At 39.2% G+C, this 27539-nt stretch overlaps 3 protein-coding genes across 3 annotated transcripts; all 3 read right to left on the reverse strand.

The window, feature by feature from the left end:
• Positions 1–7133: 7133 nt before the first annotated feature.
• lix1l (limb and CNS expressed 1 like) lies at positions 7134–12679 on the reverse strand. The gene is made up of 6 exons (XM_048228998.1): positions 11751–12679; positions 10625–10788; positions 9782–9922; positions 8897–8992; positions 7896–7973; positions 7134–7513 (listed from the first exon to the last, which is right to left on the reverse strand). The coding sequence occupies exons 1-6, from the start codon at positions 12118–12120 to the stop codon at positions 7256–7258; spliced, it is 1107 nt and encodes a 368-aa protein (XP_048084955.1). The 5' UTR covers positions 12121–12679; the 3' UTR covers positions 7134–7255.
• A 447-nt stretch (positions 12680–13126) lies between these two features.
• On the reverse strand, positions 13127–14746 carry LOC125284861 (type-4 ice-structuring protein LS-12-like). Its single transcript, XM_048229002.1, has 4 exons — positions 14672–14746; positions 14295–14366; positions 13881–14016; positions 13127–13416 (listed from the first exon to the last, which is right to left on the reverse strand). The coding sequence occupies exons 2-4, from the start codon at positions 14341–14343 to the stop codon at positions 13203–13205; spliced, it is 399 nt and encodes a 132-aa protein (XP_048084959.1). The 5' UTR covers positions 14344–14366; positions 14672–14746; the 3' UTR covers positions 13127–13202.
• A 4265-nt stretch (positions 14747–19011) lies between these two features.
• LOC125284859 (tumor necrosis factor, alpha-induced protein 8-like protein 2 A) lies at positions 19012–24106 on the reverse strand. Its single transcript, XM_048228999.1, has 3 exons — positions 24030–24106; positions 20784–21114; positions 19012–20044 (listed from the first exon to the last, which is right to left on the reverse strand). The coding sequence occupies exons 2-3, from the start codon at positions 21099–21101 to the stop codon at positions 19802–19804; spliced, it is 561 nt and encodes a 186-aa protein (XP_048084956.1). The 5' UTR covers positions 21102–21114; positions 24030–24106; the 3' UTR covers positions 19012–19801.
• Between the last annotated feature and the right edge of the window lie 3433 nt (positions 24107–27539).

The following is a 27539-nucleotide window of genomic DNA, read 5'->3' on the forward strand; positions in this document are numbered from 1 at the left end:
AAAATGATCTGTTCATGTAATGCATTGACTGAACATTCTGTGAGTGTGAACACACACTGATTTCACCCCTGACTCACTGAAGTAGTGTGTCTGTTGCGTATTGACTGTGGGCTGTGGTGTATGAAGTTCGGGCAGGTCAAATCTCTGTCACACTAACAGTGCTGCATTATCTGACTGTTTGGTCCCTCAGTGGATGTTCAACTGAGTGAGCAACACTGGGTTCCACCCACAACTCCTTCCAGGCCACAGTTCCTTTCTCAATGGTCCCTTATACACACTCGGCATTATGCTTGTTTTTGTGCCTTGTATGTGTCCATAAATGTCTCTCTCTCTCTTTTTTAAAATCACTTTGCGCTTTCTCTTTGTTTTCACATTTGTGGGTGTGTGAGAAGGAGGCATGTGTTCGTGCCTTAAGAGACTTCCTCAAGCAGAAATTTAATCCTCACCATGGGAACACAAGTTTTGACAAAGAAAGACAAAATCACCCCAGGATTTATGTAACAAGTGATTGAGTCTCTCCAACACTGACACTAGAGTGACAACAGTATGCCAGTTGGCAGTACTAGGTCTCCTTTGGTCATCTTGATTTTGTGCTTTTTTATGTTGGTTAATATGTTGTTGTTACTTTTAAATTGCACAGTACATTTTATGACATATTTGTGTTAATGTAGGGGTGGTGGAGCACCAGTATCATCCCTGTCTGGCTAGTGGTTGGCTCGTGTTACATTCCCAAACCCAACGCTGCGAGTCCATGATAAAAGGGTCTAATGTTAGATGCAATATCCCCTAGATGCGTGTCCCATGATAATGTTACTGTTTCGACCATCACAAAACATCAAAATACTCAAAACATGAAGTAATGCTAATGTAGGAAATGGCTTTTAAACTTATCAACTTTTTAATGTGCTGAAAACAAGAGTCACCTGAACTCCTAACAGCTACCTTCCAAAGAAATCAATGGAGCTGTGTGTTAGATTGTCCCTTGCTGTGATGGAAGCAGATGCTAATGTCTGAGGTCAATTGCTAGAACACAGAGATTGATGTAGGGGCAAGGGAAGGCTAACACCGCTAGCATCCCCCCTTGTTAATCATTGGCCCTGCTCTGGTACAGTAATTAGCAAGGTTATGAAGATGAAGTGGGGCTGAAGAGGGGCTTGCTCAGCTCATTGAGAGGAGAGGTGATGCACTGGTTAGGTCACAGTGTCACAGCTATTATAGTCTAACAGGTGTGTGAAGTTCAGGAAAAGAGATATACATGCTATTGTTGCACTTCAGAGATTGTACTTTTTGCGTATTTGTCCTTTTGTACCTATCTCACTGCCAGATGATTTGTTTCTCAGTCTTGTACAACTGTTGCACTTCTTTCTTCAGTTTTGGATAATGCTGCATGGGCTGATTTATGAAAAGCGCATACCACACAACCGCATAGTGTGTGATGCGGCATTTGGAAGATTGATTTTAAAAAGTAGCTCCCAAGCAAATATTTAATACAGTATGTGACGTTTCGGGGCAAGCCTTTCTCAGATATTTTTTCAAATATTTGCTTGGGAGTGGCAGGTGAACTTTTTTTGTGATTGCGGTATCTTGAAGTTTACAAAAGGTTTTGAATAGGTGCCCACAACAAATCCATGACATGATTATTCTTCTCAATGGGAAAAGTTTGTGGAAATCACTTCCCCTTTCTGGCCTATAGCAAACTTCACCAAGCCAGAAGGAATGTGATTTGTTGCTGTGGTACTGTCATCTTGCCAACCCTAAGCTGCACAGTTCTTGGCCCCTAAACAACATTAAGACCAAGTCAAGGTATTCTGCCAGTTTTTCCAAAGCAAAGTACCCTATTTTAGCTTGCACATTTATGTAACCATACAACTTCTTGCATGTTATGAGCAACCACATTAAACCTGTATGTAAAATTTGGGATCAATGGATAAGCTGACTAAATGTTAATATTGTGTATTAGATGGTAAACTCACAATGGTGTATTTACTGTCTAAGAATAACTCTTCAAACAGAGGGCATGTGTGTGTGGAGTACAAAACAAAATTAGAAGTATTTAATACATTAGTGCTATCATACCAGTTGCAATTAAATACCCAGAATGGAGAGGCGAGATGAATGTCCACAAAACATAAACTTCCTTTGATATTCTTATTTTTGTCCTCTGTTAACTACACTGATACTTTATTCATGTTTCTCAGTTGTTCCTGCATGTCACTGACGATGTCAAAGACAGAGGACAATCGCCTTTTTTTAGAAATTAAACCTCCATAAATTGTAACAACAATTTAAGTGAAAGACAAAAAACACATTGATCCACTTAAATGATTCACTTTTGTTTCTGCCATTTGCTCTCTAATGCAGCTTTTAGATGACACCAGTGGCTTAAGGGCCTGTCTATAGTGTCTAATATAGCAAGGTAATGGCACTTTTGGTTACAGTCCACTAACCACAGCCGTGGTCATCCCTTTAACATCCCTCGCCGTCAGTCCGTTGACCCCAATTAATAATGATTAGCCTGTCGGAAACATACAAATGGAACAATAAAATGCAGAACCTAACTAATTAATGACAACCATTTCTGCTAATCGTTGATAAACAGAGACCACTTAGTCTTGATCACCGTGTGCAGATAAAACCAGGTCAGCGCTCTTCAGGCCCCTCAAGCGAAACAGCTGTAGTTCTAGTTCAGAAAAAAATGCAGACTGTTTGAAATCCAGAATGTAACTGCAACATACAACCCATTCACAGTGTGGAATAGTAGCTTTAGTCAGTTACATATTTTCACAATTTTTGGGCCTTTTGAAAACTGAAACTTGTATTGTATTGAACATTATGTATGATAAAGCCAATATTACTCTCAGGAAAATAATATAATTTTAAGAGGTTCTGCAAACAACATTACACAATGATAAACTACATACATCATAAACTACAGTGACAGTTTCTGCCAATTCAGCCGTTTGACATGTGTTTGTGACTAGTGGTGGCTTTTGAGACACTGTTAATTATAACCACCACTGCAACAGCTGCTGCTGGTCATGTAATGTTTGTCAATGCTATTCTTCCTCTTCCTCTTTTTCAGCTTTTTTCACAGATGCTGGTTCATGTTAATGCCACCTGAAGTTGGGTAGGCTTAAAGCGAAACACTTTTTGGGCAATAGCTCAAAATCCGTGAAAAATAAAAACTTTGCAGCCAGTATAGGCCTTTGTGAATTTCAACTATATTTTATTTGCTTGTTCATAATAACATAAAGAAGCTATTTCTCAATTAAATAGATCAGCTAAGATTTTGTTTTACCAAAGATATTAGAACATGCATTCCTCTGTAGACTACTTCTGATATTATGTGGTCTACAGTAACTTCAGAATTGATTTTTTCATCAATTCAAATGGTCCCCCTATTCACTTGTTGAAGCACTAAAATCATGCAATCTTTCATTCCATTGGGCAGTTCACACATGCTCTTGGACCCCTTGCAACTTAAATGTATTATTATGTATAATAAATGTATTATTATTACTGGGCGCAGCCGTGGCCTACTGGTTAGCGCTTCGGACTTGTAACCGGAGGGTTGCCGGTTCGAACCCCGACCAGTAGGCACGGCTGAAGTGCCCTTGAGCAAGGCACCTAACCCCTCACTGCTGTGTGTGTTTCACTAATTCACAGATTGGGATAAATACAGAGACCAAATTTCCCTCACGGGATCAAAAGAGTATATATACTTATTCTTATACTATACTTATTAGTGTGTCCCCCGGTCCTGTTATACATGTTACCCTATATTTTGTATTGTTTTAAAACATGTTCTTGCCTCCAACTAACAATACTAAATTCCACAGTGTGTGTGTGAGAGAGAGAGAGAGAAAGAGAGAGAGCATACAAAAAACATGCACATACCCAAACAAGGGCCACAATGCACTGCAGGGACATACTCCAACAATCTGTGAGAGCACTGGAACTTTATAATACGATATTTTAGAAAGCTCAATTTCCCTGTTATTTGATCAATATGAAATAACTATCTGTACATATGGGGAAAAATCATGATTTATGACCTCAAAAGATGTGAGCATCATCAATTGTAAGCCTTAGTCAAAATGTCTAAAATAATTATTACATTTCTGTGATCAAATAAATAATATATTTTCCAAGTGCACAATCATCAGTTTGCAAAGGATTTTCAAATAGTTTTCAGCAATATGAGCAAATGCTGGTTCATGTAATTATTCCAATTTGAAACATGCAGACTCCATTAGTTGTCAAGCAATTCCAAATATTGATTATTGTCCAAGTTACAGAGCTGGGAATAAAAAAACTATTAAACTCAAGCCGACTGTAAACAGCAATACAGAAGAGGCTTCTCTTCTGCAACTTTGACCTTTTCAGTGAAGTGTTAAGGGGGTATTACTATTTACAAAAATGATCTGTTCTTAAGTATCTGAGACAGCAATGTTTCATCTTTGTCCTCTCAATAATGTTGAAAAATGGGACATAACTACAATGGCCACCACATTTACTGGCATCACGATAAAGATAAGTAAAAAGAGTAGAAAAAGAGTAAAAAATCATCTTTTGACCATTATTTCAGTTTCACAGTGGAAACAATGAGGAAAATCCAACCTTAAAGGGAAACAATTGTTTTGAGAGAAAAATCATAAATAAGTCAATATTACAAACACAAACTTATTTTGTCACAATCTTTGGCAAGACTGACATTAAAAAAAAAAAAATGTTAATGAACTTTCAAGCCGTAATTCATTATTTCTTGGTCCTTGGTATCATTAAGTCAATGAAATACCTGGGCATTTTAAATGAAAAATATATTAAAACTGGGTCATGGATCATCCAGCAGGTCAGTGAACCAAAACATATGTCCAGATCAAACAGAAATGATTTCTGCATGGTCATCTCAGTTCCCTGATTTGAAATACCTAAACCAGTGGGATGAGCAAGAGGAGAATGCACGAGAGGACATAGGAATCTGGGTGATATGAGAATATATATTTCTTTATAAGGATCTTTTTCAATCCAGAACAAATTTACTTCCCTTTATGATTGGATTTTGCCTTATTGTTTGCATTGTGAAACTTAAGATAAAATTTGATTTTGTTTTGTACCTCTTTTTACTCATCTTAACAAATTTGAAGGAATAAATTGTAGTTCAGAGATATAAACTGAGCTAAATTAAATGCTGAATGCAATAACTGCAGTACATTTGAAAATTTCAGCTATATGGTAATTGTTTGGTTGAACATATATTTTACAAATTTTCACGGTCAGACTGACACCTGCAGGACAGAGGAGAGAACTGCTTAGAATCATCAGCAGTTTTTTACAGTTTCAAAAACAAATGACAAGTAAAGGGGGTAGATATTAGTTTACTACACATAAATATGAAAACAAACCACAAGTCAAGATTTATTTGGGCCACTTTATTCGTTGCCTTTTATGTATAAAACCTACATTGATTTAAAAAGCTTTACAATTTGTGATATAAAATATAAAAAATGGCTGTATAAAATTCGAATACATTGTTTCTTCTCCAAAATTATATTTCAACATGCATTTCTAAAACAATAGGCATTTGAGTGGAAGTATGATTTAAAACAACAGTAACAAACATGTAACAAACAAACATGTCCTGTAATTTAAAAATTGTAACAGCACTGCTGAAATTGGTGTCACAAAAACCAGAGGCAGGGATTCTGTCACATAACAGTCAGTATGTCATGAATCACACCTAGTTTCATCATTTAAAAATCTCAATTTGTTTGCATTCTTTATTCATATGTGAAATATCCACACATATACCCATTATCTGAGGCAAATATTAAATACAGGGGAGGGGGGCAGATAATAAGGTAAGTAAGAAACAACTCAACATTTTTCTTGAGAACGGTTATGATACATTCTCCTTGCAATATGTCATGTAGTGGTAATGACATGGATGTTGATGTTGATGATGACTACAGCTGATGACGGGTTTAGCTGTATATCAAGGCCATGGTGTTCTTGTTGTGGTTTATGTTCCCATTTGAAAAGTCTTCATAGGTGTGTGTGTGTGTGTGTGTGTGTGTGTGTGTGTGTGTGTTTGTGTGTGTGTGCGCACGTGCGTGTGTGTGTGTGTGAGAGAGCACTGTAGTTGCAGTCCTTACAATACATGAGGCAATATAACATTAAAGACATAAGAAAAGCAAGCAAAGGAAAATTGATTGCACTTGTGTTCATATGGCTTTCTTGTCTTCCTCTACTGCCGCCAGGCTGTTTTTGAACACTCAAAACCTGACCAGATGGCCTCAAACACCAACACTACCATATACTCAAGAACTTGGTCAATAGAAAGTCATAGAAGTAGAACATCAGAGTTGTGCTTTAAGTTCTGCTCCTTAAAACCAAGACATAAGAAATGACACTTCTTTTCTCCATACATTGGGCACTTTCTCCCTAGAACTGCTTAGATAAAAAGATGGTTTGCCCCTTAATGTGCATCAAAATGTCAGCCCAACTGGTGGAGATCATTAGGGCTGTTTAACCTACAGTACTGCTAATGAGCAAATGTATGCATTGAATTGGTCATGAACATGCTGCACAGTGCATGTTGTCCAATAAAATTGGGTTTAGACTGCACTTAATGCAAAAAAAAAGTAGATAGACTTTCAAATATATCAAATTATACAAAATTGATTGTTTGGCATATTGGAAAAGTGGTGTGGGTTGTAGTAACTTGAATGTTAACGTTTGACCTGTTTTGGCATGCCCTATCATTTTGGTTAGATTCAGTATATTGTTCACACCGTATGTACTCGTACTATGTTCACAATTATAGACTGAACACTGCAACATACTATTTCAGACATGTTCAATGCCGGATTGAGTATTTTTGAACTGTTTGACCGATAACACTGACTCTCAATCAGTGCCAACATCCAAATAAACATATTCATATTCTAAGCACTGAGCATCACGTCTAAGATGTCACTGAAGGAATATGTCATATATTTCAACTGTGGCAACTTCCAAGTAACATACTTTCACTTAAAAAACACCAGCAAATGGATATAGGCATTTTGATGGTTACACTGACAGACATTGGTCTATATTTTGGCTTGCATCTGTTTTTTTTTTTTCAAAAAAAAAAAAAAAAAAAAAAAAGTAAGAAAACTGTCTCTTACAATCAGAGTGGCTCCAGGTGTCCTTAGAGCCACAGCCACACTCTCACGCCACACCACAGCCACGCTCACACTCCGCCAGCCAATCAGCAGGCGTGCGGCAGCGTCGCTGTGTTGTTGGCCCCGCCCAGCTGCCCCACGGCCAGCATGAGGATGTCCTTCTTCTCCTTGTAGAAGCGCAGCTCGCGCCCCGCCAGCCGCGCGTCCTCCAACTCGCGCTCGGTCGCCGCCACCTCCCGGTTGATGGTGCCCGCCACCACCTGCTCCCGGTTTACCCAGTCGGCCGCCATCTGCGTGCGCATGTCGTCATCCAGCGCCCGGTGCGAGTAATGAGCCAGGACCTCCTGATGGAGAGGGGGGGAGGGTGCATTCCATTAGGGGCTGACTTATGCTTTAGTTTTATTGGGGTACTTAATCCAGATACTGAGCACTTAAACTTCACACAAAACGTTAATGACTGTATGCACTGAAGCATGCACGCTTGCAATCTAATGCCATTAAATGGTTTAAGTGTGGTAAGTATATAGTTGCCTTGTATTATTATCAATTCTGCGTGGCCTAAGTGCTGGTTTAGAAACTGATCACTAGTGAAGACATGAATGGTTATAAATACAGTCTGAAAAGTTCCCATTCACCAGTAGCATATGGCAAATACAGAAGCTAGACCCGAAACGCTTAATTTTGAGTTAGGAGATACTTAAATTGTCACAAAAAATTCCATTCTACCTGACGGGAACACTGCCGCTCCCTCATGGCCTTCAAACTTCCATTCCAGTGGAGCAGTTGGAAAACTGTCATTAATTCCTACCAAACCAATCCAACACATATTACGTAAGTAAGAGAGCAATGTACCTCAGGCTCAGAATCATCTGCATTCCTTTATGAATGGAGAAGCAGATCATCTAAATGGTAAGCTTCAAATGCTGCTACAAGATCTACTGTGAAAATCTTTTTGTCAAGGTATCTATGGATGATTTTTGTCATTTATTTGTCATGAATGAATACAAATGCAAGTGAAAAAGAAACATAGGAAATCTTTATACTCTAATATATACTCTACTATACTGTAATATACTATATCAGTATGTACAAATAAAAATAAAGAAGCTCTGATGTCATCCATCATATAACAAATGAGCAATTGTACGGGTACTCATAATAAAGACTAACAGAGAATCCAAACACTTGAGTTCAACCATTGCTGTCTTATTGGTTGTAATTTGTGGAGTCTCCTTCTATAAACATTTAATCTATGAGAGAAACACTTGAAGGCCTGATGATGTGGTGTGTCTACCTCCCACCACCGGTGACCAAGTTAGGTGAAACACTGTTGTGTAAAAGAGAAATGACATGACGGACAATATGAGTCTGACTAGGTGAAATTTGTATATCTACTGCAAACCAATTTCTGTAGCAGACACAATATAAATTTCATAGCACGAGCTAACATACATCATGAAATTGGGCAGCCTGCAGTGTAGAAACATGTCAAAACAACTGGTGAGATTGTTTGGGTAAGCTAATTCCATTCAACATACAGCATAAACACAATGCCATAAATGGACTGCACAGACATAAGGTCCCAGTACACAGATCATGCTCAAGCAATGAACTTTTCACGCAAGATGCTAGATATCCTTGCAGGCACTTTGATGGCACTCTTGCCTCTACTAAGTGTCCGATCTAAATGGTAAATGAGCGACCCTTGCTCCTCTAAAGCGTTTTACCTGAAACTCGAGCATGGACTTTCCTTTATTGGATTCCAGCATGAAGCGGAATGCGCCAATCCCTGTGTTGGGGTTGTCTGCCTCTTCTCTGTTTCCCTGTGAAAACCAGAGGTGCGTTCAAATTCCCAAACATATGCAAACGTTTGCAAACAGTTTCTGTTTGCCTTGAGTTTGACGAACGTTTGCAAACACTTGCAAACAGTCTGAGGAGGTAGCTCTTCTCGAACATACAGCCGGAGCTGGAAGTGAGCTTGACGTAGGGAACAATGCAATTATCGTTACAATGGAATGTTGACACCAAATCGTTCAAATTTAACTGTTCAGAGAAAACATGTTCACTACAAACGCTTGCCAATGTGTGCCAAATTTGAATGCACCTCAGAAGTGTTGGCTCCTTAACTATGGTCTATTATGAACATAGCATGAGATCTTTTTACATGTCATTGTGCTTCCAGATAAGATATTCAAATGTTCAGATGTTCCTATGCATGGATAGACTATATCCTGAAAATATGCACTATTTACTTGGAATTGTCTGGAAGTGGAAATGTCAGCAAGTGTAATGTCTCTAACAAAACAGAAAAGTTTAAACATTGCATTGTTTTCCACAGCATTTATGTAGGCAACTCTGCATGTTATTTTTGGCATTACTGCATATAGTAACGACCTAACACTTGCTGTGTTGAAAGGAAACTTATACAAACACTAATCCTTTTTGTTCATAGTTGTTCAGCATATGTTTCTCATTATGGCATCACTGTAGTTAGTACATAGAGATGAGATAAACACATTCCACTGACTGAGTTGTATCTGACAGCCAGTGCTGAATAGTTTTTATTTTCATCTTCGACACGAGGGGATATACATTATGACGTTGCTCCTTACGTTGAATGAGGCGAGAGCTTCGCACACGCTCTTCTCGATGAAGTCGTCTGTGATACGGCGGGATGGGTGCTCATTAAAGACGGAGTTCATCAGAGCAATCTTAGCCGCGCTGCGTCTGGCTTCGGCCTTTGTTGGACAAAACTGTTGACAAAATAGTAAATTAGGTGGTATCCATTGAATGAACTAGCTCAAGCACAAGGAGGATAGCGGAGAGAGAAAAGCTGTCACACAACATTACAATAACATTTCCCATGAGTACAAAATATGTGAGTTAACCCTTGTGTTGTCTTAGGGGTCAACATTTACCTGCTATAATGTTTAACAGCATAGACACCCCCCTAAGAGATCTGTTTACAACTTGAAATTTGGTGACTACTGTGTCCCTAACATTAGAAAAAGTCAAAGATGGCTTTTGTTCATATTTCCATAAAAGCTGTACACAATAAAGATGACTTACATATAACAGAAACACAAAGCACATAGTATACCTACACACATACCTACACATATCTACAGAGTAGACTCCCACACACACATTCACACACCTACAAACACACATACACACACACTGAAATATTGTGATAGAATCTTCTATGGACTGAACTGAACTTTTTGTGGAGGAATGGTCATTTTGATCCGAGGGCAAGGGGAGTATACAGAATATGAGGACAACACAAGGGTTAAAATTATAATGTAGCCAATTGCCAAATTTGAAACAGTTGTGTGTAGTACTGCAAACCTAACGTCATGCAAGTTCAGGGCAAGTTCTCTTAATCATTACAACAGCCAAAACAAAGTCCTCCACAACTAGAATCTGAACTTTGACCTCTTTTCCACGCTTACCTGGAAACTCCCAAAACAGCTTCCCCCAGGAAGGCTGACGTAGCACACGTAGGGGGGGTTGTTGGAGGGGACCATCTCGTAGACCACTAGCGCCCCGTTTCTGAGGTCCGCCCCTCGAGACTGCTTCATCTGCCAGAACTCCTGCAGAGCCTCCACCACGTTCACTGGGAGAAAGACACCATTCGAGGCAAATGAAGAACGGCTTGGGGTGTAGCCTAGGCCTATTTACAGGCTGAAGACAGGGATGATCTAATCTACAAATAATCCATTGTTTATGTATGCACAGACCATCCAGAGTGTGCTACAATTCAAAGCTGTTTAAGTGTTTAGAGATTGAATGGCTACAAATACATGCTTTAATTTGTTTCAAATGTTATGATGACTATTCTCACAGAAGTTTATCCAAGTACAGTTTGGCTGAACAAAGTTACATGAAGTGATTCACTGTAAAGACGGCTGCCCAAGAGTATTGGCAGTTGGTCAATTGGTGACATCTAGAGTAATACACAGAATACCATTGACATAAAACATTTGGAATTACTTAAAAATACATCTGTGGGATACAAATGATTAAGAAAGTGCTCCTTCTCTGAAACCATCTTGCAAGCATCTCCTGGGAGGAGGGTCGAGGGCTGCCACATAATCTCTACTACTAACTGTGTATAGCACAAGTAAACCAAGCTATTCCTGCGATTTGCTCTGAAGCATTCCAGGGTGAACACCTGGCCTTACAACAGTTCGATTCGCATCATAACCGTTCAAAGAGGCCAAGAAATTTCATGTGAGCAACGAGATGTTGGCAAAGCGCATTGAGAACTGGAAAATTGGCTAAGAAGACATATTGTGTAAACATCTTAAGCCTGCTTTGGGAAGAATGACCCAGAACAGGATTCATGCTTGTCCAACACGTTCCATAGGAATTCCACTATATATTCCCATAACCTATCGATATGAATGAAAGCAGTAGACATAAAGGCCTATAAGAAAAACAACGAATGTCCGTAAATATTGTAAGATACTTTTACTTTACAGATAGAATGTATGATTAGGTTATGTTTTTGAGCAGAGCATCTGTTGGCTATGGAATGCAAAGAGGAACACCATAGCCAAAACAAATCACTCTTACCTCTTCCATATCCTTGCGTATGTTTTGCAAAACTTCTGACAACGGCATCAACTGCTTCCCGCAACACAGCCGGGTTGGCTGGATTGCATAGCCCAGCACTCGCCATTCCTGCAGCCCCCAGAGTAGCAGAGCCCATGACGCCCAACCCGAGGCTGTGGAACTGTAGCGGCGGCGGAGGCGGCGGTGGTCCCGGGGACACAGATAGGGGAGCCGAGGCGGATTGCGGGGAGGTGGTTGGTACAGTTACACCGGGCCGCAAAGAACGTAAAGTACCAGTAGACCCTGCTCCATATCCCATTCCGTGTCCTATTCCAGATCCTATCCCAGATCCTATCCCGGGCTGTAGACGTTGAGAGCGAAGAGATTCCATTGTCTCAGCAATGACACGCACGGCGAAAAGGAAAAGGTAAAGAAGCCAAACAAAGCGCGGACATTCACAATCGCGCGTATGCTATTTAATACTTTTGCTATATGTTTAGAATAGAGCAAAGCTGTTTTTTCTCAATATATTTTATTAAGACAGAGGATACGACTAATCTGAGCTACAATCCGCTTGTCTATTCCGTTAGTTTTGGTCAGGATTACATTGCCTGGCTGCCAATCTTCAGTGGGCGGAGAAAGATTTTGGTCACGGGGACGGACTGACTGATAGGCTACACTGTGCCTAACATTTATTCACCCATAAATTATGTTACACGCTGCATTTAAACAAACATTCAGAACGAACACAACCGTATCCAACAAAATTAGCATAGCTTTATCTGTGTTTTTTCCGGTCTATATATGACGCCACTAGGGCCAGCCACACAGATGATCCACAAGGCCAATCTCGAGGCGTCTGCGGGCTTGTCAAGGCCACGTTCAAGATAAAGCAGAATGGTTTTGTACATCATCATGAGAATTTTAGACCAGGGGCGGGTCGTCCTGAATGCATTGTGAGCAGCCTAGTTTCTCTGACTTCTTGTATGCATTTGGCTTGTCCATCCTTCTCAGATGTAGACCTACTCAAGTTTTAGAAGTGTCGTAGTCCATGTTCTATGAATATAAATCCAGCTGGTTTATATAGTGTGACAAGTGGTGCTTTGTTCTCGTGTTTATATTGTATCTTTCTGCCTTGATTAAACCAGAACACACCTAAAGATATTCTCTGTCATTGTGTGGGTGTAGTAGGCCTAGGCCTACTCATGCTTACATTTTTCATATTTCATTGCTTTGTTTGTTACTTTGATTTAAAAATGTTACCCACTCATCTACATTACAGTTACATAATGGGTTACACTCTTCATTGTCACCCATGATCAGTTAAGTTCAGTTCAGTCAGATTCAATACTCCTGGATGACCCATAGTAACAAAACACACATGGCAGCGCACTGAATTACTTCAAGAGCCCTTTAATGGATGTTGGTGTAGTGAACGACAGACTCATGAGGTAACATGACAGATTAGACTCTTTACTGGCTAATGGCCTTGGTCTGCTCAATCAGCTTCCTGAAGATGTCTTCCATCTGGGCCTGGACGGAGTCGGCCAGGGGCCTGAGCTGAGCCTGGACGGACTCGGCCAGGGGCTTGAGCTGCTCCTCCATGTTGGCGGCAAGGGGCTTGATCTGAGACTGGATCTTCTCAGCCAGAGGCTCCAGCTGGGCTTTGCTGTCCTGAAGGTAGGTCCTGTAAGGAGAAGGTAAGGCAAAGCAAGTTTATTTATACAGCACATTTAATGTTGTAGCATATGCACATTGTAAATGCAAAGTGCTTTACAAATGATCAGATAAAAGAACATTTGAAAATAAGAGATTAGAAATGCTAAAGTGCATTAAAATGTTTAAAAGAAGACATTGAAACAAAATATTAAAAGGGAGGAGTGTATAAGATCAGCTAAAAGAACACTGAAATAAATATAGTGTAAAAGCAGAGAAGTGTGAGAACATTTGCAGGTTTACTTTTGTGGCTTACATCAATGTTTTAATGTATCTTGTGTGTTTGGTTGTTGCCATCACTACACCACCATGATCAAATACCTTTCAAAATACTATTAATTCTGTATAGTTTAACTTGGATTGTGCAAGAGCACATGAAAAGAGTACAGCAGAATGCCCTGTTGAGTTACAGCTTGGCAAATGAAAGACACTTACTGGGCCTGAGCGGTGAGCTCGTGGGTCTTGAGGGCCTCGACCAGCTCCTGGGTGGTGCTTGTCAGCTTGGTGGACAGATCCTGGAAGTACTGAGTCAGCCTCTCAATATCGGCGTTGGCATCAGCAGCCTCATTTACTATAAGGACCATCAAAGAAGAAATTAATATATGTGGTGAAACAGTAAACGGCAAATGTTGTGTTAAAATGGATTGAGAGAGAAAGAAAGTTGGTATTCTTTGAGCCAGCATGCTCAGAAATTAGCACAATCTGTGCTTTTGCTATTAGTATGAGTAATCAGGATAAAACTGAAAACCTTATAATTAAACACATTGATATTAATATATTAATATGTCAGTTGCAGCTTTGTGAAACTCTTAAACCATCCAACATTTTTTAAAAAGAAAGGACACATACCGTGGGCCAGAGCCAGCACGGCAAGGACGGCAACCAGAGCGAATTTCATGACTGAAGATCTGGGTTAGGCACCTGACATGGACAAAATCACAGTTATTTCCTTGAAAGGTGAAAATAGATCAATACAACAGTTCCACTCAGAGTAGAAAGTAACTGGCCTGGCTAAACTACTACCACATAACCTTCTCACTGAGACTGAATTACAAATCTCATTCAAACTATACACACTGATGACATTTTACTAATAAGAGTTGACTAGAGAGTTAGCGGAACATGATGTTATCCATAAAAAAAACAAAAAACAAGTCTCAGTCGTATGTCTATTTGCAGTCCAGCAGTTGTGTAGAAGGCCCAGGAGGAGTAGCAGAGGAACTCACCTGTACAGCAGAACCTTTTTGACCTGATGGTACCTGTGTCTCTGTGCTCTTCGTATTTATGGATAAAGGAGCAGAGGGGAGGGGCATACGGGCAGATAAAGGAGTGCAGCATTGATTCCTCATCAGCAATTGAGGGCGTATGCTGACCCTTGTCACAGGGCTGGCCACCAGGGCAACTTTATCAAAGTCCAACGGTCCCCTTCAGTGTGCTGACGCCACACATACTGAAGCTGTGTTTATCTTAGTATTTGATTAAGAATCAAAAGGACATGTGATCTTGACAAGACAAGATGGGAGTTTGTTTTGGAGCCATGTGGTTGAGGACCACAAGCATGCCAGTGTGGATTGCTCAGGTGTTGGTGAATGGTCTCTGACCAGGGATCTCAAAACATTCGCCCCCACACATCTACAACAGTTACACAAACCAGAGATTCCCCTTCTCTTACTCACAGCCATGTGGCAGTTCACTCCATTTTCATTTATTCGAACACCAAATACTGAAAAACACTGCCCACCATACCAGTTGCCACCAGAAACCTTAGTCTAACCTGGAAATAAATGCTTTCTGTATGATTACCCTTTTAATTTGGCCTCAGTCACAGATGTACTGATATCCTGTGTACTAGCATACACTCTTATGGCCTACAAGAGCATACACCTTGCTTAAGTAACAACAAATCCATTCCAACTCTCATTCCTGGTTTATTTGTGTCACATAGCACTCATGTTCATGTCTCATATCTGACATTTATATGTATAACAGATAAATAATACAACTTTGTGTGGAAAGGGTGTCAGATCGTGCTGTTTGATATTGTGACAGAATTGTATGATTGACAAGCCTTCTTGTACTGTACATCCAAAATATCATCGTCAATAATATAGATTTATTTTATTATTATTGCCATTTTTTTTTTTTAAGAACTGTGGATGACTCTTACCAACTGGGGATGGCTCTAACCCAGGACAAATGGGTAGACAAGGCTAGAGCCCAAACTAATCATATATCTATGAGAAGGTAAAGTACAAAATAGGGACATTGCAGAGTAACCAAGGACATTAAACCCATTATGCAAGTGAAACCATGCTTGTTTAAATAAAGGATGCTAAAGAATGGAATTAAAAGAACTGAGCTCAAAGCATTCCTTTTCCTCAGTATATCCTCATAAATAAATGAAATACATTATGACTACAGTATATTACATTATCAAGTATTTAGAACAGCGTAGGTACAAAGTAGCTAGTACACCTTAAAGTGCCTTTCATCAAACTTTCCAGTCTCTATACTGCGAAAATCAATTAATCAGCTGATAATAACCCTCTTGATCAAACTGAGAATTGCTGCCATTAAGGTCTGATTGCTACAGTAGTTCTTACACTCTCTCTTGATCATTGGCAGTTATTCCAAAGTCCATAGCTTCACATACTCTAACGAAATTAATCTGGCCACAGTAACAACACTGGTCCGTCTGATTCACTATTACGCCAGCATCAACATAAATGAGATCTTAGATAAGTCACATACAGGTAAATGTAATCATCGTTCTCTCAGTGCAAGTTGGCAGGTTTGACTGGACTTCATACTTCAAACTATTCATGTCATGTTGACATGTGCTTGACACTTATCATTACATCTGCACAGTTATTTATGTTGATAGATAATGTCATTAATCCGATTTAATTGTTACATACCGTATAATTCACTTATGAGGATATACTGAAACTGAAAGAAAGACATCCAAGCTTACTTCTTTTAATTCCATCCTTTATGTTAACATGCTTTATCTAAACCATCATGGGTTCACTTGCATCATGGGTTTAATAGTTGCTCTGCAATGTCCTTATTTTGTACTTTGCCTTCACATGGTTATGAATTTCCTCTTTTCAAACCCACAGACAGTTCCACAGAGCCCCATTTGAAATGCAGCTTTGGGTTTTTGAAACAAAAAAAATCCAAAAAATTTAAAAATGAACAATATGGAGAGAAATGTTTTGCTTGGAATTGAATATGATATACGACATAATACCACTGTAAATCAGGGTTGTGTTAGGCTGTTCTTTTATGTTACCTTTTGCTGTTACCAGTTTTATCAGTAACATATCTGAATGGGGGAGTGAGATGCTCATGTGCTCATGTGCTCGTACTCATAAAGGTTCTGCAATGCACTGATACCATTTTTATGAGAAAATTACATTAACTAACACACATTTTATGTTGATTTTTAGTTACAAATGTTGCACATTTTATATGAATAATGTCATGTATATTTATATAATTTATATTTAATTGGTAATAACTAGAACCCATCTGTTGACCAGAAAAATTAATTGCACTTTGATTGTTACAGTATTTGTGTCGTAGAATTGCTTCCTTACTAGCTACTGTCTTACTCTTATAAATAAAGATTATTATTATTATTCTTGGTATCAATTGTATACAAATAGCTATACTCATACTCATACTCATACAAAACTCTGAGGGCCCTATTATGACATGGTCACTGGCGAATAGTTTAAACAAATTTCGGGGTTTGTCCAGTCCATATTGGGTAAGGTTTAGTTATGAAACGTCCGGCACACAGTGCAAGAAGGTGGGTGTTATGTTTCTTAATCAGTCATGGATGTGTTTTGAACGTAACATCATTTAAACCCATGAGAATGACATCTGTCATTCCCTTTAACTGCGCGGAGCGCAACTTTAAACTGTGCATCGGTATTTTGACAGTCAATGGCGCATTTGAAGGAATCTGCTTAGCACGCGAGAATATATGGAACAGTTATTCCACTAAACCATGCTGGATACCTAGCATAGTATAGCCTTCACGCATTTGCACTCGTCTATTTGAACTCATTGGCACAGTGAAACTAACTTCACTGTAGTGTCAGACAACGACAAAACAGCTCTTCACGGTTAGTTACTTTCACTTTTGACTGAAAATGGGATACCATCGAAAAACATAAGCTGGGAAAAGCAACACTTACTCTAATAATGTTTGAATGACTGAATAAAACAACGTTTATCCTGCAAAGGAGTTGCTTATATCTTGTGACAGTGCATCTTCAGCTGTGCTCTCGCCTAATCACTTTTAGCCGTCAATACCAATTTGCAAATGCATTGTGAGATGTATTTTGTAATATCTTTATTCTAATTATGTTTCCCATTGTAGCCTAATCGTGTAATTTGTAATGTTTTGCATGGATGTGCGCTGGTGCGCGTTCATGGATGATAGAAGGATGGTGCGTTGTGCACCCGCCCATATGACTGTTGACAATGCGCTCTTAAAATAACATATAAACAACTCCCAATGGACTTCTGATCAGGTTTCTCTTGGTCAGTGGCGCAATGCATTTTAGGTTGTGTACAATAGCGATTTTTAGACAATGCGCTAGTTCACTCCCTAGATTGTTAATTACCACACCCCTGGGTGCATTGTTTAAAAAATAGACGTGCAAAATAAGAAAATAAATTTTGCGCAGGGTGGAAAACGAGTTTTACGCCATGCGCCAGGGTGCAAAATAGGGGCCTGAGAGTTACTAGAAAAGAAAGTCAGATATCTCCTAGGATAAGTGTAATACTACTGTGATATGACTGGTGCATAGTGTATGTTCAGTGGTCAAGTGTCTTAAGTGTTTATTCTCTCACTCTCTACCTCAAACTGGTGTGTGGTGAGCGTTCTGGCGCATAATGGCTGCCACGCATCACCCAGTTGGGGTGCTACACATTGTTGGTGGTTAGTGAGGCTACGCCTTCACTGTGAAGAGCTTTGAGTGCCTTGAAGCACTATATAAATGCAATGTGTTGTTGTTGTTGTTGTTGTTGTTGTTGTTGTTGTTGTTGTTGTTTACCCTGTCTGTATTGTCACCCCAACGAAGGCCTTGCCTGTTTTACTTAGTTTCCCTACGGGGACAATAAAGTACTTATCAGCTATCACCTAATAAATATCTCCTGTATATAATTAACTTGTCAAAGACACATTACTGATGCACGGTTTTTGAGTCTCTTTACTTGACATTTCTCATTTTCAAATATTCGTCATGTTCATATTTACATTGATTTAGATCAGTGTTTCTCAAACTTTTTCAGACCAAGGACCACTTAATCAATAAAAATAGCCTCACGGACCACCTAGCTAAAAAAAAAAAAAAAAGTAGACCTACTTCAACAATAAATTACACAATAGGCCTACTCACTGATTGTCTTTACACCTTGCTTATTGTGTCAGAGAATTTATATGATTTAAACTGGCATGCCTTACATAGGCAGTGTTGCAGAAATGTTTGGATTTACATACAACTTGGTTCAATATTGCAAACAACTCATCTATATTATATTTTACCACGTCTGCTCACAGACCACTTGGGCTAGCTTGCAGACCACCAGTGGTCCCCGGACCACACTTTGAGAAACACTGATTTAGATAAAGAGAAAATGTCATTCACATTGCAGGTATCAACCAATTTATGTTTCATTTACGAGCTATGAGATAGCTAAACAGTGCATCATTTTGGGCTAAACAAAACATAAAAACATGATAGGTAAACTTTAAATAAATGAAAACAGCTGAACAGCATTTGCAATGTAAAACTGATTATGCATGGTTGTAAAAGAAAGAAGACATGGATACTGTGTATTGAAAGTGGCAGTAGAACTGACACACACATGACTGCATTACACTGTGTTAAGGAGGGAGTGACTCCGTAATCTTACAGATTATAATCCAATCTACAATGTACAAGTCCTTTACAGTAAACTCTGATAAATTCACAGAGGCAGTTCCAGAATGTCATGGCCGTTAGTTCTTAATGGGTAGGCTTCAGCATTCCAGCACTTGTGGCCATATGGATTTGACGAGCATTTTCAAGATACTTGCATGTTATCGCTCTGTACAGTACACACCCTTCCCACAGTCAGACTTTGATCACTGCCTTGACATTTCTCCACACTAGCTGCGCTGATCTGAGTGGGAATTACCTCTCGCTCATCAATACAGGCTAAACGTTGGAAATGGTTTCAGCTGAGGTGTCAGCGTAGTGGGCTCTTGAACTCAAGTGCCAACACCCTGTTTCCCTGTTCATCTGTGATGCTGTAACTGTCAGATTGGTCAGGTTCTTCGACAAAGGGCCTGTCGCTCAGAGCTTGCCCTCTTCGATCAGTTTATTGAGGCCTCCACAGATCTTTGTCAGGTGTGGCCACAGTGATCCCTCGTGATCGTAGAGGTTGGTCAGTAGATCCGGGTCAGCGTAGTGGTTGAAGACATGGCGGATGCGATCCAGGGATTTTGGTGTGAGGTGCTTCTCAACCAACTGCAATAGTATGTCCCGACATATGACCAAGTTGTCTATCATGATCGACTTGTCAAAAGTGAACTCTACCTGAAAGGGAGACATAAAATAAATTGTTTTTTTGTCATCAGGACTGATGAAGCACTGTGTTGACAACATCTAGATAGATAGATAGATAGATAGATCTTCATGTTTATATGTGGTCTGCAAAGTAAAAGTATTTTCTAACTCCCATTGTACTCAGTGGTTAGTCAGAGCAAACAGCATGATTTCTTCTATGTCATATCGGCTCAGTTAGTCACAGGATTGACTTGTGGTAGTGGAAGATAATATCAGATATGAGTAGATAAGACTAAAGAAAAACAAGCAGGTACAAACAAGTAGGGCTGGACAAATGATCAACAGTAAATGTCCTTCAGGGACATTGTAAATGAGTTGGCACATCCTATTTTACAAATACTTCCAGTCCAACAGTTTCTCTGTGTTTCAGTGGGTATGGTGATTGTTAGTATTTACCTGCCAACCATATTGTTATTGATATGCCAATCAATTATTAATTTAGCCAATCATATCATATTGTAAGTACTTCAGAACTAGGTCAATGTGCTTGATTGGCTTTAGGTTGACATATTAAAGTGTACAGTATGACATTTGTGGGAATGAGATCATCATCAAATTTAGGGCCAATGTGAAACATTACTCAGCCCCCTGCCCATATGCCTTTTTCGCCATATGATAATTTACTATGAGTCTGGCATGGATTAATCTACATCTGTCTAATTGTCTACAGCTGGAACACTGTCGTATTATGGTCTGTCATTCTACTTACTTCTTGAAAGCTGATGGCTGTCATCGCTCCATGATGAAACTTCTTCTTGAACTCATGGGCCAGGGAGAGCTCGTCGGCACTGAACCGCTCATGGCGGAAGAGTACCCCCACCTTGACCGCCACTTTTATCATGTTCTTCACCACCTTCTGGGCCTCGTTGCGGTTCCCCGTGTGCTCCTTGGACACCCGGTAGAGTTCGTCCAGGATCTCGCTGCTGGTGTCATCTATGAACATCTGCATCACGGACTTGTTGGCCATGTGACTGAGGATCTTTTTCTGAGCCTTCATAGCCATGTGTTTTGAGCTGAACGTCTCCATTTTTAATCTGTGACTAAAGGGAAAAGTAGAGGTTATTCAAAACCTGCGGTGGTACAAGGTAAAACTTTGTGGCCTATGTGAGAGCTTGGTCAATCATAAAAAAGGGGCATAGATATTAATTACGAACCATATCTATTGCAAATAGTCATAATTGTTAGTATAAAATTGTTAGTATAAAATACAGCCATTCCCAAAACAAATGAATAAAACTGACAGCAACAATTGGATTACATAGACAGCCAATTAGCTGAAAAAGATAGCTCTTCCTTTTCCAAGAATACACCATTGCTGTCCAATCCAATTAAAAGTCCATTGTAATTTTAACAATTATTTTTCTGTTTGTCAACTACAGTAGGCTACAGTACCTACCCCACACCTTCATTTGTATAGGGACATACCACACTATGCCCACAAGAGGGCGAACTTAGTCACACATTTTTAATGATTTTTCAAACCATAGACAAGTACCATTTTGTAGCTTTGGTCTGGCCAAGCCATAAGACTGAAAGCATATTTGATACTGACATCTGTCAGGTGGAGAAAAAAATCAGTTTAGACACCTCCTTCTGGTATATTGCTGGATGTGGCACTCAGTTTAAACTGAAAGAGGATAAGTGGATTTTAAAAAAAATAAAGAATATACTATATGTACTTGTCACACATTCACATTTTGATGATGATTGAACAATTAGCCAGTCACTAGACAAGATATATACAATAATCTTGTTAATCCTCTATAACAAAGTCTGTTTCTGTTTGAGAAGAGCACACAGTTTGGCTAAGAACAGGAAGCAAGACACCTCAAACAAGAATGACAACTGTTGCTGTCAATAGCTCACATACAATTGTGTAATGAACACACAGTTACAGAAAATGCTGACTATTCTTAAATATTCATCAGCAATTACTGCCTGCTTACCAGTGAGATCCATACAATATATACGGTATGGAGACGCACTGACCTGTTTTCGTCTCGTACGCTTTGTAGTACCTTTTGAGGAAGTTTCACATTTCCTGTGTGCAACTGTGTCAAAGCATCTAGACCGAAAATCACCACAATTTGACTTTGAAAGTCAAGATGTGAAAGCAACAGCATGATAGCAAAGATCTTGCCATGTTGCACAAGAGTGCATAAGCATGATTTTGTGAGGGCCACTTTTTCCAAGCTGGCAGAAAAACAGTTCTATTCAACATGTGCTTATTCAAGACCAGAAGTCTGGCACTGTGTGACTTTGTCAGTCTCGCTTCCATTGCAACATAATACTTCCACATTGTCTTTTATATTGCATACATAAGATATGCCATTATCACATCTACAAGAAAGTGTCTCATTGAAGACTATGCATCTGCATCGGCAGTCTCTTTCTAATGGTATATTACAGAATAGCAAGCAAATAAGAATTTCTTTTAACAGTGGCCTACAAAATGTGTACAGCCATTGTCAGTGTTATTATTTTTATGGTGACAAATTATGCTGTCATTATAAGCCTGTTCAACACACAATTGATCAAAATTAGGTATGTTTAGATTGATTTTAACATAGAAGTTCCATTTGTGTAACAGTAAAGATATTTTACTTCCTAACACTATGTGAGTGGACCTGGTGCACAAGATGTATGCCTCCCTATAAGCTAATCCATTAATCTTGAAAGTAAAGCAGAACTAGTGGTCTTGAGTGGATTTAGAGAGCATGCAGTGCAATTCCATTACATCCCCTTTTATGGGTGAGGAAAATTCCAGATGACATTTCACCTGCTTGAGGCTCTTATGTCCTAGAGACCGAGTTGTTTTAGTTCAGTAGGATGTTGAGCTTTGCAATCGAATGGACTGTTGCCAGAGGCCCATTACCACAGAGCACAAGCATGCCTAACAAGTATTTCTTAATAATAACATTTAGGCCCATGGGTGTAATTCAGATGTCTTTTCCAGGCAAAAGAATAGAAATGCATAAAACATTGGCCAGTATGTTGTAGTAACAAGAGGAAAACATGTACATATAAACTGCCAGTCATTCAATCAACTTTTTTTCAGTCACATAGCCTAGTGTTTTGTATTGCCAATCAAAAAATAAACATGGTATCTCATTTAAGCTCATTTTTGGCTAAGCAGTATTATTATTTATTTGTTTATGTGTGGTGATTAAAAAGGGATGTAATAATGTTTATAAAATAGTGTGGTTGGGGCTACACCAAACCTAAAAACCCCTCATGACACCACATTTCCTCAAGAATGGACCTTTGACACAGTTTCAAAGTCAAAGACCAATCTGTTTGTGAAAAACAACTGCATTAAGACTTAAAAGGCAATGCAGATAACATCTGTTTGATTGCTGTAGTCCTCCATGGTGTGCACACAGTTATGCTGAGACCAGGCAAATGAGTGAACGCCACTAGCACAAGATGGCAAACTTCAGATGTGGAAGAGGAAGTTGATGGTGCAGACAAAATTGCTTGAGAAAAAAAAAGAGCTATCTCTTTGAGTATAGGCATACAAAATGTAATTGCAAAACTGCTGCTATGAATGTCCAAACTGTCATTCTGCAAAATGCATGCAAGGTAATCCCCTCAAGGCACTTGGCCCCCTTTACTGTCCACTTCTTTGAGATATGTATACACAGAAGTTTGGGACCACTTGAGGAAGCGAAAAAAGCAACAAAAAAAAATACTAGCATGTCTGTTCATGCAGTGTCTTGAAAGATTGTGAAATGTGATTTTCCCCCTTTTGCAATGCCTTATGACACATGAAAAGCCATTAATATTATTGGGCAACTCTCAACCCCTAGGGTAGAGTATGAAATAAGGTCTTAAACGCTTTATATATGAATAAGGTCTTAAACGCTTTAAATCAATTATCTCTCTAGACCCATATACACACTTGGAATCACGAACAACAGGAGGCAGGAGAAGATGTAATCTAAGAGAAGGCTACCTGTTCCTTTGGAGGCGACAGCAGGCTTGAGCTTCAGTGGGGACGCGTCTGTCAGAGTAGCCTCTTACACCAGATGTGGCGACGATTGCGCCTGTGCTGCTCTTCAACTCTGACTCAGAACAGTGGTATTGCAATTTCACAAGGAGGAACTCAGTCATTTGTTTTGGGCACGCCCAAAATGTGAATCTGACCTCCCCTTCTCTACCCCTAAAACTCTGTGCTTGTAGTAAGTTTCATTTTCTTGTTCAAGTGCTTCAATTCTGCATTTTCTTTTTGTCTTGCACTTCTCTTTTTTATATTTAGCTGTCTAAGATATGTGTTTGCCATGCCTTCTCTTTTCAGTATATTCATTGTGATATTTAGATGACATTGCCTCTGCTTTGGTCTTCATTTGTCTACCATTCTGAAATATTTTTTTTCATATAGGCCTTGATTCTAGCAGGCTATAATTATGATACATTCATATCTCAGTTAAGGCTGTAAGAAGATTAGGAAGACCTGTTGCATGGGAAGTGTTAACCCATTCGCGCTGGATGCTGCACGACACAACATTCTATCTCCCGCCTGATGCTGCATAGCGCAACATTGAATCTTCCGCTGGATGCTGCGTAGCGCAGCATGCTTTTTATTTCATGTTTCTAGGTGCTACAGAGGCTTAGATGTAAAATTTTGGTAGACGTTGACAATTTTTAGTATTTTTTCAGAAAACTCTCAGGAAATAAGGTTATTTAGTCTAAAATGCCATAGGATTCTAGGTGTTTTTAGCAGGCATTTTAGGAGTAAATGGGTTAATATAAAATTATGATATATAGAGCTAGTTTCCCAGACATGTTAAGACTAGTTCCATTAAAACTTAGTCAAGGAGTATAGGGTAAATCCATGTATGATAAACTGGCAGAAAATTGGTTTTAGAGAAGAGGATGGTGAAAAAAATATTTTGTTCATGAGAAATGCTTACTTTCAGTTCCAAACCATATTTAAAGTGCTTCAAAAGAGCTTCATAAGAGTTTATTTGCAGCCAGCTTCTTTTTAGCCCAGCCAAAACTGAACTTCCTCCTTGAGCAAAACCAGTTATATTTTTCAGTCACCTATACATTTTGGTGACTCAATTGAGATCAGATAGATAGCCAATTTCAAGATTTACTATATATTCAGTATGAACTCATTACTCATGTGCCTTTTCCTAATGACCTTGCACCTGGAGGACCTTCCCTCTGTCCACTCTCTGGGCAATGATTTAGTAATCAGTTTAACGCCACTGCTCCTGGTTTTGGGTGCTGCACAGATCTGGAGTTGCGATGAAGCAATGAGGCTGGTTGTCACGGCAACAGACAGGAAGTAAAGTTGCAAGTTGGTTTCCGGATTGCTCCACCAATCAGCTATTTCTATCTCAGAGGGAAATGACTAAGTGGAGAGATAATTTAGGGATAGGGGAGGCAGGGACTGGGGGTTGACCCAACAAACACCCCGAAAAGGGCATCTGACCCTCCATGGGTTCACTTATGTCTGGAAAACTCAAGTACTTCCAGCCTTTATGACTACATTTACTTGAGAGAATCACTGCTATCTTATATGACACCACAATTACTAAGGCCCTTGGACTCTTAATTGGATTGCAGCTCTGGAGCTGCACACTTCATATGAGTCATCATGCCCCATGGGTCCATTCTTACAGTAAGTGACCACGCTTGTGCTACAGTAAGTGTACCATTCATTCAAAGGCAGGGAGACAAAGGGGAAGTCACATGGTCAGATGTTGAGTGAAATGTAACTTCTGTTTAAAGTCTATTTGCAAAGATGCATTCATTAAAGAGGAGCAGCCCACATAAATGATCTGTAATATTAAAACAGTGTCACAGTTGTATGTACGTAAATCTCATATGATGCTAGTGGTGTTCTTTCAAACTTCAGCTGAGGCCATTAAATTAAATTGATCTGTTATGGCCAAAAGGTCAAAACAGTTGTGAGGTACCTACTGTACCTAAACAAACTTGCAAAGACCACCAGCCCACTTGGCACTGACACAAAGCTTGCTATCACATTAAATACTGTTTTAGGAGGCTAATTTGTTGCTGAAATTGTCCTGTGAAGGCTTTTCTCACATATACTCAGGCTGTCCTGGCCCCACCCACAGAACAACATAGTGCCTGGATGGTTAGTGGCAGGTAAGTTTATCGTTTCACATGACCATATTTCATCCGAATTTTGAAGATGATACCAAAAGTATTACTAAAAAAAAAAAAAAAAATAGGCTTACCTCAACATTGACAAAATTGTTGCATAGCCTTGGATAGTTGTTGCATAATCTTTTCCCACTGAGCAAAACTTGATAGAACAAAAACTTAGATATCTGGATAGGATTTATGCTTTCACCAAAATGTCAGTAAATATCTGATTACAAAAGCCACACATTTCCTGTTGTTTTCGGTCTTCATCCTGCACGTGCTAGTATCCGACTTCTACGTGTAAAGATGTAGATTACAAAGGCCCGTTTCGGTAGAAATGCATATTTCTTATCTCTGTGTCTATCATAATGTTTTTTGAAACAGGATTCTCAGCAACCAAGATATTTCAGTCAAATGTATGACCATTGATGTGATCTGTTGGTGGCACTATACATATAACAGGCATTACTTCTCATGCTTCTTTCCGTGGGTTTTCAAGTGCTATTATTAGTTTCTAGGTTGTATCTTGTTCTAGGTTGAGCAGATTATATTAGAAGTACAGTGTTCAGTGTTCTAGTGTTCTTCTGGGTCTGTATTCTCACAGTAAGATGAAGATTAATTTATCAGCCTCACGTGTTCTAACTTGTGCAAAATTGAGTTATGAGTCTTTAACTTTTTTAATGAAAAAAGATTCAATGCACAGAAAGGTTATTTATCGTAGTACTTAGAAGTTGTTACTCATTCTGGGTGATTATATGTACTTATAATGTTGTTGAATTAAGCAGAAATTCTGTCCTTAGGCTTAGTGTAGGAAGAGCAAATACCAACAGATATGCACATGGTGTCAATAAGTTACCTACATGTATGTCTGCGGAAATGGTGACAGACAGGTGTCTTGACCAGTGGGGCTTGGTTTTACCTACTTAAGTGACTCCCTGGCAGAAGAGACAGTTGTGTCTCAATGGGACCTTATTTCCTTTTAAAATAAAAGTCCCTCCCTCTGCTTGCCATGTCATTCCTAGAATTAAATTACTTGAATTGCATACTGTTTGTGGTCTCAAAATGAGAGGTGTCAAGTGCTTCAGATAAGTAATTGTATTACTGTGCCACTTCACACAGTCACAATAACACCATCAATACTCTTTAGCAGTAAATATAATTTACGGACATGACATCTCAGGTTTTTTCCCCTATTGTGTTTTAAGGCAGGTCTGATTTTGTCAAACAGTATGGAATAATAAAAGATAGACTAACTTGGAATTCCACTTGCAATCTATATTTTCTCATAGGATCTTGTGGCATGTCTAACTTTACCGCTGGTCACAGAATTTGTGTCTCAAAATCA

Source organism: Alosa alosa, chromosome 20 (assembly GCF_017589495.1).
Source record: "Alosa alosa isolate M-15738 ecotype Scorff River chromosome 20, AALO_Geno_1.1, whole genome shotgun sequence".
Taxonomy (NCBI): domain Eukaryota; kingdom Metazoa; phylum Chordata; class Actinopteri; order Clupeiformes; family Clupeidae; genus Alosa; species Alosa alosa.